Source organism: Kryptolebias marmoratus, linkage group LG1 (assembly GCF_001649575.2).
Source record: "Kryptolebias marmoratus isolate JLee-2015 linkage group LG1, ASM164957v2, whole genome shotgun sequence".
NCBI classification, from domain to species: domain Eukaryota; kingdom Metazoa; phylum Chordata; class Actinopteri; order Cyprinodontiformes; family Rivulidae; genus Kryptolebias; species Kryptolebias marmoratus.
Window position 1 is genome coordinate 20,114,833 of NC_051430.1, and position 20,983 is coordinate 20,135,815.

General features: G+C 37.8%; 1 protein-coding gene across 4 annotated transcripts in view; it reads right to left on the reverse strand.

Annotated features, from left to right (window-relative positions):
• The window catches only part of bmpr1ba (bone morphogenetic protein receptor, type IBa), a 57,136-nt gene that overhangs the window by 4,760 nt on the left and 31,393 nt on the right, over window positions 1-20,983 (reverse strand). Inside the window, exons 3-6 of one of the 4 annotated variants that reach the window (XM_017413782.3) lie at window positions 17,696-17,768; window positions 17,354-17,559; window positions 936-1,098; window positions 728-827 (exon numbers count right to left, since the gene is read on the reverse strand). In XM_017413782.3, coding sequence (XP_017269271.1) covers window positions 728-827; window positions 936-1,098; window positions 17,354-17,459 — 369 coding nt within the window. In that variant the 5' untranslated portion in view covers window positions 17,460-17,559; window positions 17,696-17,768. Of the gene's footprint in view, window positions 1-727; window positions 828-935; window positions 1,099-17,353; window positions 17,769-20,983 lie in introns of all 4 variants that reach the window. The other 3 variants (XM_017413781.3, XM_017413780.3, XM_037974671.1) reach the window with 3 other exon arrangements.

A 20,983-nucleotide genomic window follows, 5' to 3' on the forward strand; every position in this document is an offset into this window, starting at 1 on the left:
TGAAGTGTGGTTCTGTGGAAACCTCATAGATAATAACTATCTTACCTGTTGTAAATTAGCTTTTTGATTGAGAAGTAGAGTGCAGTTCAGACCAAATTGACAAGTAAACTGCTAGTCTGAGCAAAGTCAGAACCAAAGTGGATTGCTGCTGTCCTAAAACAACTTAATTCTCAAAGCTTTCATAGCAGTTTATAGAAATGTTGTTGTTTTTTTTTGTTGTTGTTGTTGTTTTTTTCAAATTAATCTTTACATCGCCTTCAATTATACATGGCAAGAGTATTCCTACTGAAGTCCCCCAGGCTGCACTGGTACTACAGCCAGCTGTAGCACCAGCTCCTGATGTTTGTGTAAAATTCTAAGTACATAACTATGTGATACAAAACACAGCAATGTAGAAATAAATAGAATAGTGTTTGCAAGAACTGCCATAACTTGTTTCGAGTTGTGGCAGCGACCCACTTTGGTCTTGGTGCCGCTTGGAGTCAGAATTGAACTTTATTTCTCCAGAGACCATTCAAAAAGCTGCCAACATCAGGTAAGATGTTGTTTTTCGGAACCATTCCACAGAACTCCACTTCAATAGGTCATAACTACGACTTTAAAACTTCTTTTACTTCAATATTCAATCATCCTCCTCTAGTTCCTACCACTGACATTATTTTAAAAAAAATTTTGTGCCAGACATATAAAAGTGAATGAATGTATGAAACTATAGTCATCAACTCACCCTACACTGAAACTCTGATCCAACCAGCCCCAGGCAACCTGCAGTCTGGACTGGTACCCCTCCCTCCTCCTCCACCATGGTAAAACAGTACCCGTCCGTCCTTGAAAAGGCATTTAGACACAATAAGTACAGCAATCAAAATCTGACTAAGAAAAACAGATGTAAAGATGTTTGTTCACTTCTTGTTTCTGTGTTTTTGCTGCTTTACCTGCATGTGTTATTGGCTGAATCTTCTGGGCAGTGGTGATAACAGTGACACCACAGGAATCTTTGGGAAGATGAAGCAGGAGCTGCACTGCCAGAAGTCTCCTTCCCACTCTCCACTGCCTCTTTACTGGATGTTCTTAGAAGCATGCTGTCCAATATGTTGCCTATGAACAAAACAGGAGGAGAAAACACAAGGAAATAAGCTAGGAGAGAAAATGCACCTTTCATCATTCAAGCAGAGGAAAGAGCACTGCTAACAGGGACAGGCATGAGCTCAACTAAAAGTCAAAAAATGTCATCTTGGAAAAAAATGTCGACAGCTGTGCAAAAGTCATGAGACTTATCAAGTCTTTACATTGTACTTCTAACATTAGAGAAGTGGTTTTAAATTGTACCTTTAAGCTCTGTTACCAGCAGCTCATCACAAAAACTAAATTTGATCCAATTTCTTTAGCTGAATTTCAGATTCAGATATCTCCAATAACACAGTTTGACAGATAAAATGGTATATTAGTACCAACAAAGTGTCATTTACTGAAAACGTGTCATACAGTAGATGACCAACTGGATGAGGATGCATGTTTCAGGTCTTTGCTGGATTTTTTTCTTATTTCTTAAAGAAATGACTTTCTGATTCTCTTTAATAATTGAAGATTTTTTTTTTAAATCCATGACACATTTTTTTATCCTCCACTTGTCCATCTTCATGTTTTAAAACACGCACTGAGTAATATGTTGCTAGGGTCAGGTACAAGGACTGATCAGAAAATGAGTGAAAAAGCAAACAAAATACAAACAAGCAAACAAAAAACTAACAAAAGCATTTAAAAGACCTTCAGAAACCTTGAATAGCTATTGATAAAAACTTACAAGAGTATCTAGCTCCTTGGAAAGAAAGTATAAAGGATTACAGGGTTGGTTTAAAACTTTTGCCTTGGACTGTATGCTACTGGTGTATGTTTGGTGTAGAGAATACCAGCAAAAATATATATATATATTTATATGTATGCAAGGATGTGATGTAGCACAGACAACTGGAAACAGAAAAAAAAAGCTGACATGTTTGTGTAGTAATCTTTACATTAATAGGTAAGCTCCTTTAATATTCTCCACAGTCAAACAACCACCTTTAAGGTTGCTGTTATAAACTATTAGTCCTTCAGCTTTACTCGGGTGATAACCTCTGGTCGGCTGAACAGCAAACATTTGCTCCTGCAAATGTCCAAGTAGCTTTTTACGAGCTTGTGTATGTTTACCCTGAGACTATTATGTGCTTTGTTCATGTTTAATGGTGCCTAATAAATATTGGGAAAATGATGGTCTGTTGCCACGACCCGGAATGGAGAAGCGGGTAAAGAAAATGGATGGATGGATGGATGGATGGATGGTGTGTTGCCTTTGCTCTTAAATCTCTCTTGCATTTTTAATCTTAAATGTTTCAATCATACAATGTTTTTGTCTGTGCATTGATATAGACTGATCCACATAGTTGTGTCAGCTGCTCATGTCATGGATCCTGCGTTCATCTGGAAGGTATGAAAGTTCACTTGGGAGAGATTAATGTCTTTCATATCTGCTCTGTTAGTGTAAACATACAGTGTGTGATGAGGTTAACGCAAAGATGGGAAATATTAACTCAACATGGTCTGCATTTACATCATGAAATGATTCTACATTATCTGCTGACTGAAGAGAAATACAATCTAACTCGCTGTGGTGAAATACACGACACACTTAAAAGCATGAGCGGTGAAAGAAAAAGCAGCTCATGAGCGCATGTGTGGAGCACAGAGAAATAAGAAAAATTGACCTCCTGCACCTGATGCTCCAACATGTGTTCTCATACGGTTTCGAAGAGCTAAAACAAAGCTGCAGTATTTCCCTGGTTATCCCATTTCAAAAGAACACCTGTTCATCACCTGAGAGCGGGAAAAAAAAGAAATCACGGAAGTGCCTTTCCTCCACGGCTTTTGGGATTTTTATTCATTCCAACATGATCACAGAGACCAGATGTTTAACAGCTGCAAGCAGAGATGCTCCAGAGCAAGCACAAAGGCCTCAGTCACTGAAATAAACACCTTCTATCATGTTTCAGCCTAAAGTTCAGGTTTCATTGCATTTCAATTCCAAATGTTGCTGTCTTTGTTCTAAAACTGTTAGTAAAGTTATGTGATACGTTTAGTGTATGCATGTCTTTTTCTGCATGTGTTTAGGTAATTTATTTTGAATATTTTAGTTGGATAACGTGTATAAAATACTGTATGTTGTATTTTTAGAAACAGCTACAGCATTGTAAATGGTTGATTTTCAAAGTGTTCAGTTGTAGTGATATTTTCCTACAATGGATTCTGTTGTGAAATACAGTTGCTCCTGTATGTCTGATCGTAGCCATAAGCTTCTCAAGCCTTCAAAATAATAATAAAAAAAGATATTTTTGCTGACAACTGAAACACCCTCTGATGTGAACTGTCATTTTTACAACTCAAAACATATTGCTCTACTTGCATTTTGTAATATTCCACAATTCAGGATAAGTTAGGGTTTCTGAGAAAAGGTGCTGAAAAAACATTACTTTTGCGTTTCTTCAATTATTGGAATTTGCAGTCCAGCACTGTCCTTTCTAAACACAGATAATGTGGTGGCAAAACTGAAAAAGAGGGACGACGGGGTTTAAAGGGGTCACATTAACAATTGACCAATTTGAGCGAAAGGGAGCGAGGAAGAGTAGGAGGGGGCGAAGAGCGGGGGATTAACAAACGAGAAGTGACAGAGCTGCAGGGAACTGGTGGGCAGTTTAGCAGCACACAGAGGGGACAGAGCAGAGGCCACTGGCCTTTTCCACCCTTTCTCTCACTCTGCCCTCCTCCCTCTCTTCTCTCCATCCATCTCCCTAATGTTAAATCACTTTGTGTTTCATTTGTTGCCAACCTCTTCCTCGAGTTTGTTTTTCTTTATTCCGTACCTCTCCCATATTGTTTGCTTATTTCCTGCTTATGTTCCATTAGTAAATACACCTCAAATCCCCATTTAAACTAACTCCTAGGTTCCCTCTGCTCATTGTTTCTCTATTCTGTCATAAAACCGTCACATCTATCCGAACCCTGTTCACTCATCTTCTACTTTCTGTCCAGTCTTCCCAGTATGAGTCCAGCGGATTGCCATGTGAGGTGCTGCTGTGCTGTTGACAAAACACAAAGCCTTTCACATCCAGCCTGCACCTGGGATCCCTGGATACAGATCACCGTGTGCATGTGTGTGAGGCCGATTGGAAGGCTGACAGTGGGAGAGACACAAACAGGAAGAGAACTAAAAAAAGAAGGAAAGGTTATAGAGTAATGTTGCATACTTAAATGTACTCACACAATAGTTTGTATTAGTTTAAGCTGAAAGATAATGTCTGTTCAGACATCTTATAAAAACCTAAAAATAGTAAAAGCTAAAGAATGTAATAAAACTGCAATAATATGTAAATATAGATAAAGTTGTGTCTCAGTCTAATGGCAAAAATCAATCAGTATTTGAAGCTACTTCATGTATTGAAATGCTTTAACTCTGACAGTGTTTTCTTGTCGTTATACTCGATTTGTCACAGCTTTTTTCTTAGACTTTTCTGAGTAATAATCAAGTAAGAAAAGTAATCCGGAGTGAGACTTTACCGTATCTATCTCGGTCTTATATTAAGTTACAGCACTGTGAATTGGTTTAAATTAGTGAAAAAATGTAGTAAAGTTAAAAGGCTTTCACAAATATAAATTTGAATTGTTAGTTTCCATCAATAAACAGTGCAAAATAAATTTCCAGGAGAAAATTTTACATCAGTTCAGAAATTGGTGTTATCATCTTTGCCTTCAAAACAACATTGTAGGTTTTTTTTTTTTTTTCTGGATACACAGGTAGACAATTTTTGAAGAAACTATGCAGGCAGTTTGTTTAAGCGTCTAGGAGAACTAACCACAGATCCTCTGTGGATGATTCTGGCTCAAATTCTTCTGTCTTTTCGTGTAATCCCAGACACACTCAATGATGTAGAGATCAGAGCACTACGTGAGTCGTACCATCACATTCAGGACTCTGTGCTCTGGAAATTCTTAATGACATTGGCTGTGTGCTTGGGGTTGTTGTCCTGCTGCAGAATGAACTTTGGGGCAATCAGACACCTCCCTGATAGTACAGCAGTAAAGACACAATTATTTTTCTGAAAATATTTGTGACTCACTTTTAAAAACTGCAGCCCAGAAGCAGTAAGGTTTAGGAATGCCTTATGAATGTGCTTATAGTGCAATAACCTTCAAGCATGAGTGACAGATTTTCTATGAGCCTGTCTCATTTTGCAGTTTCAGATATATGAAAAACTCTGATTTTGCAGTCCTATCTTTAAGGACAAACATAGGCCTCAAAGGACATCATGAGATACAAAATCAGTTCAATTAGTCTATCAAATTAAACTTAGATTGACTAGTCTGGTGAGATCTGCTCATGGTCACACCAGTGTCTAAACGGGCTTTGGCTTGGCTGAATCTCCCAACACCTCACTAACACTATAATTGTTTCAAGTTATTTCACTACAATGACCTTAAAGACACCAGTCCAAGCTTTCAGGTCTGCCCTAAAGGCTTTTTCTGGCTTGGTGGCAGGATATAGAGCCTACTGTCAACACACAATTAACAAGTGTGGCCAAGTTAAATACCTAGGTTTTAGCTTTTTTTCCAACAGATTTAGCTTTGTGCATACAAAAACAAGAAAAGCAAAAAATAAAAAAGGTATTTAAATAGGCAGAGGGGACAGATGTGAAGGAAGTGATATGAGAATGAGAGAGCAAGATGAAGACTAAGATAGACAGAGGAGAGCAGAGACAGAGGGACTATATTCATTAGTTATCCTGACCATGTCAAACAAGGCCAACCAGGAAAGGTCTTTTCACCAAGCCCCTGTAAACATCCCCCTGCCTCCCCCTTCCACTTAAGACACATTCATGTGACAACACTCTTCCCCTTCAAGCATTTCATCTCCCAGGTGTTTGACGTGCGGTCTGTATAGCAAAAGAAACACAAAGGGTGAGAAGTTCTTTTAGGTTTTTTTTTTTCCTTTTGCACTTGTTTACTTTTTTAAGTTTTAGCCTCTGCCTTTCTGCTTTAAGTACATTCAGTTCCTGCTCTTAACTCAACGTCCTTCTTCCTGTCAGTGCTGAGATGAGCTGAGCCATCCCACATGTGCAGGAATCCGTTAATGAACCCCAGTTTCTGCAGGCTGAATGCTGGGAAGCCAAGGTTGCCTGTCTAACTGTTTTGGCTACATGCATGTGTTTGGCCTTGAAGTATGTGACAAAGAATTCCCTCACAGTGCTTCCACATTTTAATTGCTTCTTTGATATAACTTTTTATCCAAAAGGCTTAATTGTGAAAATGTACCACGGTCTTTTGAAAACGAGCGTTCAATATTTTGTGTCACCACTTTGTCATTTGCAGATGATGGAGCCTTGAGAAAAAGGTTATGCATTGAAGTTATACATTGTTTTCCACTCCTGCTAATCTATTTTTACATCATTTTGCGCTTTCTCTCTCCAACTTTTAATTTACAAATAACTGAAATAAATTTTAATTAAACTACTTCAAGCACAACTGGACATTTAGGAACTAAATATTGAGCTACAGAATTTGTTCAATCAGTATGTTCTATGACAAAATAAAACAGTGATCTACAATACTGTGTAAATATTTTAAACCCCCACTGTATTTTTATGTTGCTTCCAAAGATCCAAACTTTTCTTTCAAGGTGGTTTTGATCAATAACACTCCAGGCTTTATGGAGGTCTTTCAAAGTTTGTCTTTGGACTGGCTCCTTTTTTACTTATTTCCTGTCTAGTGTTTGTACCTGACCATGACAACAAATTGTTCAACTTGTGCCTAAAACTTGAAGGGAAGTGGGTAACAAGACCACCCGCGGAGGGTGAGAAGGGAATTATATATATATATATATATATATATATATATATATATATATATATATATATAGTGAGAGAGAGAGAGAGAGAGAGAGAGAGAGAGAGAGAGAGATGTCCTATAATAATATCTACAGCTAATGAACAGTATCTGAAAGTCATGCTATTTTTTAAAAAAAAAAGGAGGGAAAAAAATGAACAAAGACCTGACAAATGAGCTGATACATACATCATTTAATTAATCATCTATTATTGAATGCCATGTTTTAGATAATAGTTGTTTGGGAATCACCTCTTTCATGTTATTTTTCATAGATTCAAGTAAAATAATTGGGAACAAATTGTGCCTTGTGACAGGCTGTAAATGCAAAGTGACTTTAAGATCCAGCTTAAAGTTGTTTCTATTCTAGGTTGCTTGTTATGAGTCGACGCAACATTGGTTCATCCTTAGAGTTTAAGAGCCTTGTTCTGGTTGAATAATTCATTCTGAAAACAGTCAGGTATTGGACTAAAAATAAGTACAAAGAAAAGGTTTGAAAGACCTTCAGAAAGCATGGAGAACTATTTATCAAGACCAGGTTAAACGATTAAAAGCAAGTCTGCCCCTTTGGAAATAAAAACAAAAACAAGGGATGGACTCAAGACTGTAAATAACTTGAAAATGAATAAATAAATCATAAAGCTTTGACTAATTTACAGAGGGTAAGAGGTTAAAGTTGGGACGTTCCTAATCCAAGTTGAGACGGATCATTGAGAAGCCAGTCAGAAAGAACATTTTGTTGCTCAGACGGAACTCAACTTACCAAAAAAAAGATGTTTCCCTTAAGAAAAACAGCACAAAATAGCTCAATGAGCGAGATGTGTGATGAGGGAGCCTGCTGCATTCAGCCCTCCTATCATCCAACACAAGAACATCATCAACAGCTCTTCAAGCGTTCCTTCATTATGTCACACTGATGAATGATGCTGTAATGAGCCTGTGCTCGTCTCTGGCTATACAGCTGTCATCTGACAGCTTTATGCTTCAACCACTGGGGTGTGTGCGCGAGTCTATGTGTGAGACCCCTTTCAGGGGCATGAGTGACAGATACACAAGCATGCCGGAACTCTGAGTTCATTCCAGAAGGTCATCAGCGTTCCCTCTGGAATACAAGGGAATGATGAAGCGGTCCTTGAAGGAGGTGTGAGAGAGCCGAGCAGAGAGAGAAAGAGAACCAGTTGGGCTCTTCATCAAAAGCTCCTTCTCTCCCTCTCACTGCCATCTGCGAGCTCCTACTCATCACAAAACAGCCCACATCAATTCACAGACAGCGGGCATCCGGCTGGATCTGTGGGCTGTGGCTGTGTACTGTTAGTAATGCAACTCACAAACTTTCTCCTATTCAAACTTTTTGCCACGATCTAAATCTGGTTTCTTCTAAGAAAAAAATGCAACACAAGAATGAAGATGATAGTAAACAAATTTAGCTTTCACAGTTGTTAAATATAAGACTGTGGAATGTCTTCTTGTCAAAATGTAGTCCCTAACTTTCCAGCAGAGATAAATCTCCAAAATGTGTCAATACAGTTTGAAAGCACTAATTACTGATCTCATTTTATTAATGGTCATGAAATTATGTATATTTCAAGAATATAGTGGTCTATGTTATCTGTTGTGGTTTATGAAACATTGGGCACCACCCAATGTGATGAACTATATAAAGTTAATATTGCTGGACTAGAAACATTTTTTTAAAAAAAAGTACAAACACGATGGATCCTCTTTTTTGTCTTTTTTTTGCATTAATGCTGTAAAGCTGCAAAAAGCTTTAGTGGTTCTTTTTAAATTCCTTAAAGCATCTGTTTTTGTGTTTCTGTCAGACAAATGTGTATGTCACAAAGGAATGCTTCATATGAAAAGCATACACAGAAACTCAGCAGGGACGGTGCCTGTGTTGGATCAGTGTATCAGGGTAGTCTTTTAAACATACTCTGTTCCACGCAACCTGCTAAAAACCATGACTTGATAGGTACTATACTTTTACAGAAAAAAATACTGCATCTATAAAAGTTGATTATAAGCATTTTTCATAAAAAAATACAAATAAAAAAACCTTTCAAAAAACAGGTTTATGAGATCATCAAGATTACAGTTTATCTGCAATGGTGAAAAATATTTTAATGACCAGTGTGTTTTGTTTTAGTGGTAGTTCTCATACACATAATCAAAAAAATAATTGAGCCACAGATGTATACAATTTCAAAAAAACAAAGATGCCGTAGCCCGCCTTGAATGAGTCATTTTCTCATATGAAATGATGTGTTTATGCCAACTGAGTCATTCTCCTTTGTGATAAGTTTTGTGGCATTTTAAAGCTCTGGCTAGACTTGTTTTTCTTTGTTTATATGTTCATCTATGACTGCACTTTCTAACAAAAACTCTGACATAACCATGCTGCACCACTAGGTGGTGAGAAGGTCTGCATTACAAACATCAAAATACAGGGAAAAAAACTTACAGGTTCTGTAAAAAAAAAAACCTTACGCAAAACACATTCATTACTATACTGTTGACAGTGTCCTCTGTTATTTACCATTTCAGCACACAATCATTGTTTGATAACGACAGGATCTTAATAAAAAGAGATAAGATCCAAGAAAAAGGGCAAAAACAGCTCCAAATGTGTTTGTGCTTCTAGGGCACAAAGTGTTAGTGGGCATGTGCAAATTAGGCTGCTATGTCATTGTTTCTAAAGACTCAGTCCACACAGAACTACCATAAAAGGTGTAAACGTGTCTTAGAGCGCACTTGTTTTTCTATGACCAATTTATTTAAAATATAACAATAATTGCTTAATGTAAATAAATGCACATTTACCAACTTTTAGGAAACTTAAAAATATTACACAGAAGAGCACTGTTGCTTAAAAAAACTAAATTGTGGGCAACAATGAGCTGGTTTTAGCAGCTGCTACTGCATGTTCTTTTTCTTTCTTGGTAATTAATTAAGAACGTACATGCATGGCTGATTGGTTTCAAAAGTAGGAAATATCAGCCAATTAAAATAAATCTGCCAAATAATTAATCTCTACTTGAATTTAAACAAAATTCTTCTAAAATATTTCCAAACAATATTCACCATTAGCCAAATATTAGCATGCTTCAAATGCATTTTTGTGACTGTAGTCTGTAAAATGTAACACTGACTCTTTTGTGTGGTTTAACCTTCTGAAACAAATTTAATCATAAGACCCATCAAAATCAACATTGCCAAAATTGTTTTGTCACAACATAACAGTCTAATAGTAACACTGAATCACAGTTTACACACCTTCCAGTCATACAAATTTATCAGCTATTTTTATCATATTGCACATGATACGGTCATGTGAGTCATTGTTTCATTAGGTTGGTATGCAAAAACCATTCCTATAAACTGATAAACAATGGCCTCGAGCTTGCCAGGTTGATGACCGTGGCAAATATAAGAGCTGGAATTCTGCTAGACACGTGCCTTGTCTAGCAATAACAGAATTTAAATAAACAAATATATTATGAGACAACTCTTTTAGCATCTTAAAGATCTTTTTTTAGATGCAGCCCCCTGTGTTGAGCCAAAATCCGGTTATGGTAAAAAAAAAAGACAACGAATTGTCAACTATGTGTACTGACAAAATAAAGAAAAGGCTAAATACAAAAGAGGAAGCTAAACCAGTAAAAAACACTAAACCCTTTCAAATAAAACTAGTTATTCACTTTGATATTACAATTTTAGCCAGTTTCTAGGTCTCTTAGTTCTGTGCTCCCATTTATGTACTGTACATTTATAATGGTCATTGAGTCAAGTAGCTGTCAGTTCCGGTTTGAATTTTGTGAGAAACAATTTGCCAATTTGATTTAGGAGCATCAAATAAGCAGAGCCAGAGTATCCAGCACAAATGCCTGGTATTGATTTTATGAACTGTTTAAACCTTGATATCCATGAAACGCTGTGTTATTTTGCACTTCTGACACACATCTAGCAGTGGTATCAAAGAACACCAATAAACACCCACATGTAAACACGTCATAAATTATTGCTCAGACATAATGACAAATCAACAAAATCTAAAATGAAACCTCCATTTACAAGTATGAAAACAGAAATCTGAGTATGGTGAGCTCCTTGCAGTGCACCTATAGGAGCAGAGGTGTGTGTATAGTGTCTTTGTGTGTAGAAGCAAAGTTGATGGTGTTACCATTAAAGCTGCTATGTGTTTATTTCTAAAAGTTATGGTATGTGGTGTCTCAGTCATCTGCAGTGACTTAAATAGCCCCTTTCCATCCATTTACAACCTGTATATGTGTACAGCGTGTGCATAGATGCCTGTATGCATCTGTTCAGGTGTGTGTATGTGTTGGCTGTGAAATGATATTAACATATTTTCAGTCTCTGTAAGTGTATAATGTGTGGAATGTGGACATTAGTGTGTATTCATGTGTGATGAGTGGTTGTGTGTGTGTGTGTGTGTTTACAGTTGTATGCGTCTCACTGTCTCCTATGCCTGATTAGCCTCCCATTAACTTAGTCACATATCACCCATCAGTGGCTCCAGGCCTTCGCTCAACTATATCACTGGTCAAACATGCTGCTGGCTGACAACCCTGCAGAAAAAAAACATGCACACATCCAGTCCCATCTGGACACCCATTAGGCACCTATTGCACCATATGATGATTGTCGCTATTGCTAAGCCATTTGGGTAAAAGAGTAAATCTTAACGTTAAATTACAGGGTGATTTTCTTTTTTTTTTTCTTTTTTGCCACATTGCCACTCTCTCAAATGTTAAAGCTTCCTCTGCTGCATCTCTTTGCAGTTTCTAACTACAGTGAGCAGTACTAAATCTAAACAAAAATGGGGTTTTCACTCAAAAAGCAGAGAACAAAAAAGCTTTTAGGTGATAAAATAGTTTGTTTAATATAAAAAAAATTAAATTTTTTAGATTATTATTTCTGAACAACAAACAACATGATGGCATTTTTTTATGAACAAATACTATAAAAGCAATAAGTCTGTACTGTAGACCTTTTGCATTTATGTTAATAAGGTAGCTCAGGACAAATTTTTTTACATTTTGAAATTCCTGACACAAATCCTGTTTATCTGCTTTTGACCACCTGCTCCCTACTCTCTGTTTTTAGATTGTTGTCATACTGAAATGCAAAACTCCACTTCATATTCTGTCCCCTCGCAAATGCTTGATGATTTGTTTCACACAAAATGCATTATTATTTAATGTTTTTTATAGTTCTTTAAACCACCATTTGTTCAAAGCTGGACTAACTCACCTTAATTGATTGTCAATTTGTAGGCACAAACAGTTTAAAGCAGCAATTTTAAGTAGATGAACCACCAACATGCTATCATCTCTCAAACTGGTCTGATAACTAATTGTTGCGCATCATGTATTCAAGTTGAACAGGAGTCTGGAGTTGATACACCACTTTTAGGTCTCTGAGCTACCAGCGATTTATGTAACAACCAAGGCATCATAGGGGGTTGAAGTCAACCCACCACTGTTACGCCTTTGAATCGACAAGGAAGGCAGTCACAGAGCCAAGTTGGTGAGTAGGTGTGAGAGCAGTGCTTTACTTTAACCCACTGCGCTGCTGTCACTTTTTGGATCCATGATGCCAGTTACATTTTTATAAGGATATGATTGGCTCTACTGGTGATGTGTAAACAACCAAAGGCAGCTTAAAGATAAGCTTGTATTTGCAACAATATCATGAAACTATTTGGTGTAAAGGCCTTGAAAGTTAAAATTGGGAAGTACATGTGTATCGGAAGGATCGGCGACAGGGTGCATGCATCACTTCACGTCTCCTTATGATGATGTTGTTACTCAGCTGATTCTGTAATGCTGGGTTATTATCTGTAATCCTACACTGATCTGGAACTGAGCCACCTCTGTTTGGTCTGTGTGAATTACCAAATCAGATAATAACAACTTTGCTGTTAGTATTATTTTTGCAATCAAAATCTCATGAGTAAGACGCCAATGAGAATATTTATTTTATGTCAGGATTGATTACTTTTAAATCGTAAAAACCTGCTCTATCAAAAAGGATGTGAATGAAACAACTCCAAAGACTAAGTGTAGAAAGACAAAGAAGTCTTATTGAGGTAATGCAAGTGCATGGAAACTTTAAGCCCTTGTCCATGTGTGCTACAGTTGTGACAGCCAGCTTTGCCCTGCTCCTCCTCACCTGTTATCTGTCCATCACTTTTTTTTACTTATCATGTTGTGCAGCCCATTCAACCAGAACTGTAGCTCACAAAATAAATGTCTTTAAAACAAAATGTTTACCTGTATTACTCTTCAGAATATTTTTAATTACGTTTAAAATGTTTTACCAACCTTTATAATTCTGAAAGTATTTGCATAAAACAAAACTTCCCCTATCCCTTCATATCTTACACACCACACAACTTCCCCTGCTCCAGCTGTGTCTTAAGAAGTCAGCGCTAGACTGGTAATTTGACGGGGATAGAAGTTACTCGATCTGTATCCATTACAGGATGTAATACCCTTTACTCCCAAACTCTCCACACTTCCCCTTACTGCACCTTTTGGAGGTCATTTTAAGATGACCATCATTTCAATGTTTTCATCAACCTTGAGACTCCATGTTAAACATGATCCATTAGGTATTTACAATATTATTCTTAAAAGCTCAACTCTGTCCAGCAGAAAGTGTCTCAGGTAAACATTTTACATACATCAAAGAGAAAAGTGAGTTTAATTCAATATACCTGTATACATTTCTCTTACCATGCAGCAACGCATTCCCTTTCAATATAACAACCAGCACATCAGTGGTTCTAATGAGGTATCAGTTTCTACAAAGTGAACAGAACACATCCTGGCAGAAAGCTTTGAGACTGAGAAGCAAAAAGAAACGCTAGCAGTTTTGTACAATGAGTCAGCTCTCAAACATTGTGCCACACACTTTTTAAAAAAAAAAAGTTGATTTCAAAGCAAAAATGTTGAAGTCAGCTTCTAACAAGAACAGTGATTTTTATCAATGACTTCTTGAGGAATGAGTGACGTACAAATCTTCACTCTGGCTTCCATAGAAACTAAACTGTATTCTTTTGAGGTGGTTTAAATGCAACTATTAAATTACATGATGGAACTCACTGTGGTAGTGCAAACACAGAGATACAGATGCAGCGCACACATCCCTATGGCAACTTTCTATAACATTTCTTTAAAACTAACTAAAACAACTTCTAGGTTCTCAGCAGCTTTACACCGTGTCTACACGTTTGAACGGATTTCTACAGCTAAAAATGAAAACCAGATACAGTATGTGCTTTATCCTTTATTCAACTAAACCTACATTTCTGCAGAGTGCAACAGTCTTATTAGACAGCAGTGACAAAAGCAAAGCAACTGGCAAAGCTTTGACTGTGAAAACTGATACAGTACTGCTTATTCCCACCAAGGACAATGAAATGTAAGCCATCACGCTCCCTCTTCACTTCCCAGAACCCACACTGAGGACTGTAGCCTGGCGTAGGTGGAAGGTCACAAAATATGTGTGTGATTTATAAAGTGTGCAAATTCCCTGTGCTCTCCTCTCTCCTTGTACAGTAGTGAATACAATGTCCTTTTGTTGTTTACTGCAGAGACAATGATAGAAATGCAAAAGGGCAAACCATACCGCACAAGCAGACACAACACAGGAGCTGTCTGCTGCCTGTCTTCAAATCTAAACTGACTGTAACACTAAGAAGTGAGTTTAGACCTTAATTTGGTTTGCAAAGTGGTTTTGAAGTGAAAGAAAGTGAGAAGAGACAAATAAAACACAGAGGTTAGAAGAAAATGAAGCACATAAAGTCTGGTTAGAAGAAAAAAATATCCTTCTACCTGCATCATATTTCTGTCATACCTTTTGTTGTTGTTGTTGTTTTAAAAAAATAAATATTTGCAGTCAGAGTAAAATATTTTGCCAGAAAAATTAATCATCTGTGCATCAACCAATGAATGAGCCCGTTGTCAATCCAATCAATCATCTATCATCTAACACAGTGCTATCTGAATACAGCTTTGACAGTTCTGAGCGAGTTTACGTGATTGTGTGACTTAATTCAATGTTTACAACCAAATTACATGTTCAGTTATTATGCACAGCAAACTGTCAAAGCTGAAAAAACAAAGAGATTTTCTGCAATAAATTTCAAATCGACTTTTGGCTGTTTCAAAATACCTGTTTACCTCAACTACTTTCATTACACAATTTTCCTTTTATTGACACTTTATTATGGTAAACAGAAAGAATCAGCACATTTTACAACACCATCAGTTGAGCACCCTCCAAATTAAGAGGGAGAATAATACTTAGATTTTATATTATACAGGCAGGGAAGTAAATAATAAAAAAAGTCAAATTCCAGTAAGCCCAACATTGGAAAAACTGTATCCTCACCAGACACTCCCTACGCACACACACACACATCTGCTTAAACTGGAAGTGCAGAAGATGCTTACAAAATATTATAGTCCAGAGGCTCAATAAAATTAGCTAAAAATATGAGGCACATAAGGTCGAAATACTTCGTTAGTATTTGGGTTGATTTGCTGACCGTGTCTGTTTTCACACAAACATCCAATCAAAGTGAGGAAGCAGGATTAAAGCCTCATAAAACTCAGCAGGATATTTTTTCTAAGCATTTTGCGCAAATCTGGCACATACCAGAGATAAGGAAATTGTTTCACTTACAATACTGTTACATTACTGCACAAGAGGTCGTGCAGTACTGCAGCAATGCCTGAAATAGCAACAGAAATAAGAATTTACCAGATACAAACACAAAGCTAGGGTGAAATAAGGTTTTTGTTTTAAAAATGAGCTCAGAATTGAAGAAATCTCAGTGTAAATGAGCGTCGAAAGCAAAGCAAAGTCGTATTGGTCAATACCCAACTATATGCCACATTGAACATATGGATTAGTCCCTGGCAGCTGCTCGGTGGCTATTTGGACAGAGCAGTCAGTGTTACCATGAATCCAAGACATTCAAGCACTCAGTACATTTGTGCCCATGTGTACTTAAGTGGCAAATGGCAATGTGCAAACTTCCACAACATTCAAAACAACTGCTATTTGTTTAAAGAGTTAGTTATAGAATATAAAACAACATTTGTCAGTGGAAGGGGGCATGGGGGTTACTCAGTGTTGACTCAAGAGGAAAGCCGACCGGTGACAATGACAGGAAAGACAGAAAGAAGTGAGGGATGAGGCAAGGCGTCCTCAGCACAGTATGAAGTCTGAGCCACTGTTGGCTTACTTTCAGAGATGCTGCTACCAATGATTCAAAATAGACCAAGAATGGAAGACAAATGTGTACGGACAAAAACTTAAAAAGGATTTCATGTTTTGTGGACAACACATTATCATTTAAATATTTTTAATGCTGACTTTTCAAACCAGTGACAAGGAATCCTTGTGAGCTGAATTGTAGGCAAGTAGACTTTTTCTTTTGACTCCTGAAGATAGTTCTCAGATAAACACTGAAAGGTGAGAAGTCCCAAGGCTATGTGTTGGGTCATTCATCTTTGGAGTTGCTAAACTTGCACAACAGTGAAGATAATCCATGGAACTTTGTCAAACCTTTGCAACAGAATCAACAAACGCAGAAAGCTAGACCTTTCTGAAACACATCACGACACTAAAAATAACAAAGCATTAAGTCTGGCACAATCTCTTTCCAACACCTCAGAGATCACACCGTAGATACCAAACATGGTCACAGACAAAGTGGCTGATGCTGTTAACGGCAACAACTGTCAGTCTATGCTGATGGACTTCTCTATCTACTTTGAAAAAGTTTTTTTTTTTTCTGTTCTGGATGAAAAAAAGAGATGGACCAACAAATTGTTACAATTTTGCAGGGTAAGACAGCATATTTTCAAGTTTCTACAACTTCTTTTGTAATTAATATTGACATATTTGTTTCAAATTATCAATGTTAAACAAGGTTTTAAAATCAGGTTTTTTTGTTATTTATTTACAGATGTTTCAGTCAGATTCTAAACTTTAATAAAAAACAAACAAATACAAAAGCTGTAAAACTTATATAACTCAGATACTGAAAATGTTTAAAATATGACTGTCATACAAATTGGATCCGAAAGAACAACTTCCTTTTTGTGTTTTTTGTTGAAGATCACCTCTACCTCAGCTGCTGCACTTTGAGGCTAACTTCTCAAATTTCCTGTCATCACATGCTGCACAGAACACAGATGAAACAAAACAGAGGAAAGAGTACGAACATAACATAAGAAAAATAACATTTTCCACAAGAAATAAGAACCCTGACAACTTGAAGTTTTTTGTAGTGTAAAAGGCTCCATCTAAGGAGTTGCGGCAACGCAGCTCCAGTGGCAATCTGAGTAAAAACAGCAACAAGAAGGTCGAGGGCAGCAGTGAGCAGGGAAAGTTTGTGAAAACTCACCGTGTCCTTGTGCATGCAGAGAAAACAATCCGAGCAACAGCAGGGGACTGCGGCTCCAGAGGTAGTGAGAGAGGCAGCACTTCAGCCGATCTCCCTGCCCTGGCATGGTAAAGTCTGTCGCTCGGCTCGTCTCGTCTTCTCTACGCTCCTCTCTCCTTCAGCGCTCTCCACACGACAGGGACCACCGCTCACACTCACCGCCTCTCCTTCTGAGTGTGTGTGTGTGTATGTTCCAGAGACGAGTGAGAGCAAGAGGTAAGGGGGAGTATCAGGCACGCAAGCCCCTCTGTGAGTCTGAGGGTCCGTCACAATGTGAGAAAGTCCACACAGCCCTGAACATACCAGCATCGACGGAGGCTGCAGCAGTTGGAGCTGAGCGTCCTCCAACCTGGTCTGACGGTAGCAGCGAGGCCAGCTGGGGTAGAAAGACACAGAGAGAGAGCCAAAAGGGGGAGTTTACTTCACTCTCCTACTAGGGAGGGCTGACCCACTCACACACCCATACACACACTCACACACACACACATGGAGGGAGGACATGGGTGGAAAGAAAACGGGGGCAGGGAGCAGACAGGAGCAAGATGAGGTTCAGAAAAATGTAGGAGGGTGAGAAGGATATCAAAAACAAGCAGAGGGATTCTGAGCTTTGACAAGTTTAAAGATAACTTCCACCTCATTATGTGCATGAATTCTGCAAACAAGGAGCAAGTGGAAAAAACAGATCATTGGCAGTTCATGTGTTGATCCGTCCATAGCTAAGAGAAACTTAAGCATTGCAAGTAAGAAGTTTTCAACTGAAAGAACATCACATGACAATGTTTTTTGAAATCCTGGTGTTTGCTTTCTTCTATTGCAGAAGATCCTTAATTTTTGATTGCAGTCTTTCTCTGCATAACAGCCGACAGACTGAGTCGTGGATGTTTGCCCTCATCAGTAACTCAAGTGGTGAAGTTATAAAGGAAAAGGACATAGTTTAAATGTGCTAAACCAAGTGAATCTCAAGTGTTTGTTCTTAGAAGGCTTAAAGAGCCTGTCCTCAGTGGTTAAAGCCTAATGAAGGGGCAGTCCAGACCTTTCAAAGTGGGAATCTGTGGAAAGGTTATGAACATTTTATAAGTTACCTGCAATAAATAGCTCTTTGAACCTCAGTATAAAGCAACAGAGTTTAAGTCAGACCAGGTTGATGAGCTAACAGTGTGAATGAGGCCAAGCCCAAAGTGGATGGGTACAGTTTTAAGACAACTTAAATTTAAAACCACTTAAAGTAATTCATGTAAACTCTATTTTTTAACTTTTATGTGGCCTTAGGTTTCACCTTACATGGTTGTTTTGACAGAAATGTAAGGATATTTATGCTGTATAGCCGCAGGCTGCATCAGCTAGCTGCTACTGCTTCTATTTAAAATAGCATAAAAGTGTAATGTAAAACTAAAGGAAGTAAAACAGTTTATAAAAGAGTATTTGCATCAAATCACAATTTCTTTCTAGATTTCAGTTGGTTTATGATGGCAGCAATCTACTTTGGTCTTGGTCCAGCTCAGAGTAGCCATTAACTCATTAATCTGGTCAGAATTAAACTAATTTTCCAAACAGAGGTTGTTTAAAGTAGTTTTATTTACAACAGATAAGATATTATTTGTTCATGATTTTTTTTTTTACACAAAACCCAACTTCAGTAGATCTGAACTACAACTTTGAGGTAATGACCTTCAGCTGAAACTTGAGAGTTGACTGAATCAGCCGTATGCAAAACAAAATTTTAATCAAAGTGTGTTAAAGTTGGCCTCAGTGATAACTCCAGACTCCACGATCTGGGCTGGAATTATCCGTCAAAGCCATGTTTTCCCTCTTGGTTGCAGCAAAACTTTTGCTTTGAGCTGCTATTTGACATAAAAACCTACTGAAAACACCTCTTCACACAATGCAGAGCTGTTCAGGTGGCTGCCAGAGACACTTTAAAGGAGCTGTTAGAGATTACATCACCCAGCCCTGAGGCTTTCATACTAATAAATAAATGGGCTGAGACACTCTAATAGACCATTTCCTTTCCAGAGCTATCCTCTTGCCTTTAAGGCATTTGCTGCTGACAAAACTCTGTGTGCATGTGTCTGCTTCAAACACATTGCTTTTAGTATAAAAAAACACTATAGGAGCAGCTGTTTTTTAACATAAAATGCAAAATTCATTAAAGTTCAAACGAATGAGGCAAAATGTTTTTGTTTTTATGTTAATTGCTCTCATCTGTTGTTTTGTATGCTTTCTTTCTTTCGCTGATGGCTCTCAGGCTCCTCAGTAAGAGGAAGGGAAAAAATACTTTAATTAAATAGCACTCCCCTGATACTGCCCCTGTGCACTTTGCAGTCCACACCGATTCCCCTTCTCTGAAGACCTGTCCTGTACAAAATTTACCCTGCAGTAACCAAAGATTCTGTAATGTTCAGCACATTGTATAAGAAGTTGTAAAATAATGTTTATTTAAAGTAGCAGTCAACTATTCAAGGTCCACCCAAGGAGAAAATTCTTAGCTTATGTACCCTTCTAGGTAAAACGCAGGAATTTCATATATCGTCTCTGCATTAATGTATTTTATTCCTGTAACACACAAACTCAGCTCCTCTCCTCCTCCACGTCTGTCTTTCTCTCCTCCACTCCTCCTCTCACTCCCCCTTTTCAGTGAACCAGAATGTCATTTCAAGCATGTCTAACCACGGGAAGCCTTTTAAGAACTGTGACAGCATTTGCCCCCAATCGCTGTGAAACCATGTGTGTGTGGGTGTGTGTGTGTGTGTGTGTGCGAGTGTGTAAATGTCTGTCTTGATTTGCTCCAGAACAGGATATCATATGTAGATTGAGAAGTGACCCCTTTAAAAACAGTTACTTTAAGATATTGTGGGCTGATGCCCCATGACACAGACACACACACACACCAACAAATACTCACATGCACACACACAAACACATGCTTTTCTTCACTAGTGTCACTCTCATGCTGGGTGCATGATGAATGGCTGAGCTTAGCACAAGCAAAGGACAAGCAGTAAAGCCAAAAAAAGAAAAACGGAAGCAAACAAAAGGCTGGTGACAAGAAAACCAAAAGGAGAGATCTGACAAGAAAGATGGGTGTCTGTGTTGGTTTGAAGAAAGAACTTCTGAAGAACCGAGATGATAAATGATGCATGGTGACCTACAGGGGAGAAGTGTAAGAGTTCAGAGGGCACAGAAAAGGAGAATACAAAGATACAGAGCTCAAATACTGATAAAAGTTTTACTTTAGGGCGAAGATGAACTTGCTATGATGTTTGAATCTTAACCAAATTAGACTTTTCCCTAAATGTCTTTCTGTCTTTTGGGTAAAAAGCATTTATGTCATTGTTAAACCTTTCAGATGATACATCCCAGCCAATGCATGCGGTCACAAGCCAGTCGTCATTCAGTTTAGCAAATTTTAGGCAATGAAATGTAAATTTTGTGGTGAACTTGCATGTCTCCATCATCACTGTGACACAAATTAAAAAAAAACAATAACTCAGCTGCAATCTGGGACCCAACCTTTACTAAACTCCTAAAACAAAAATTCAGATTGATTTAAAATAAAACTGAGACTATCTTTAGAATTTTTATTTGTTCAGC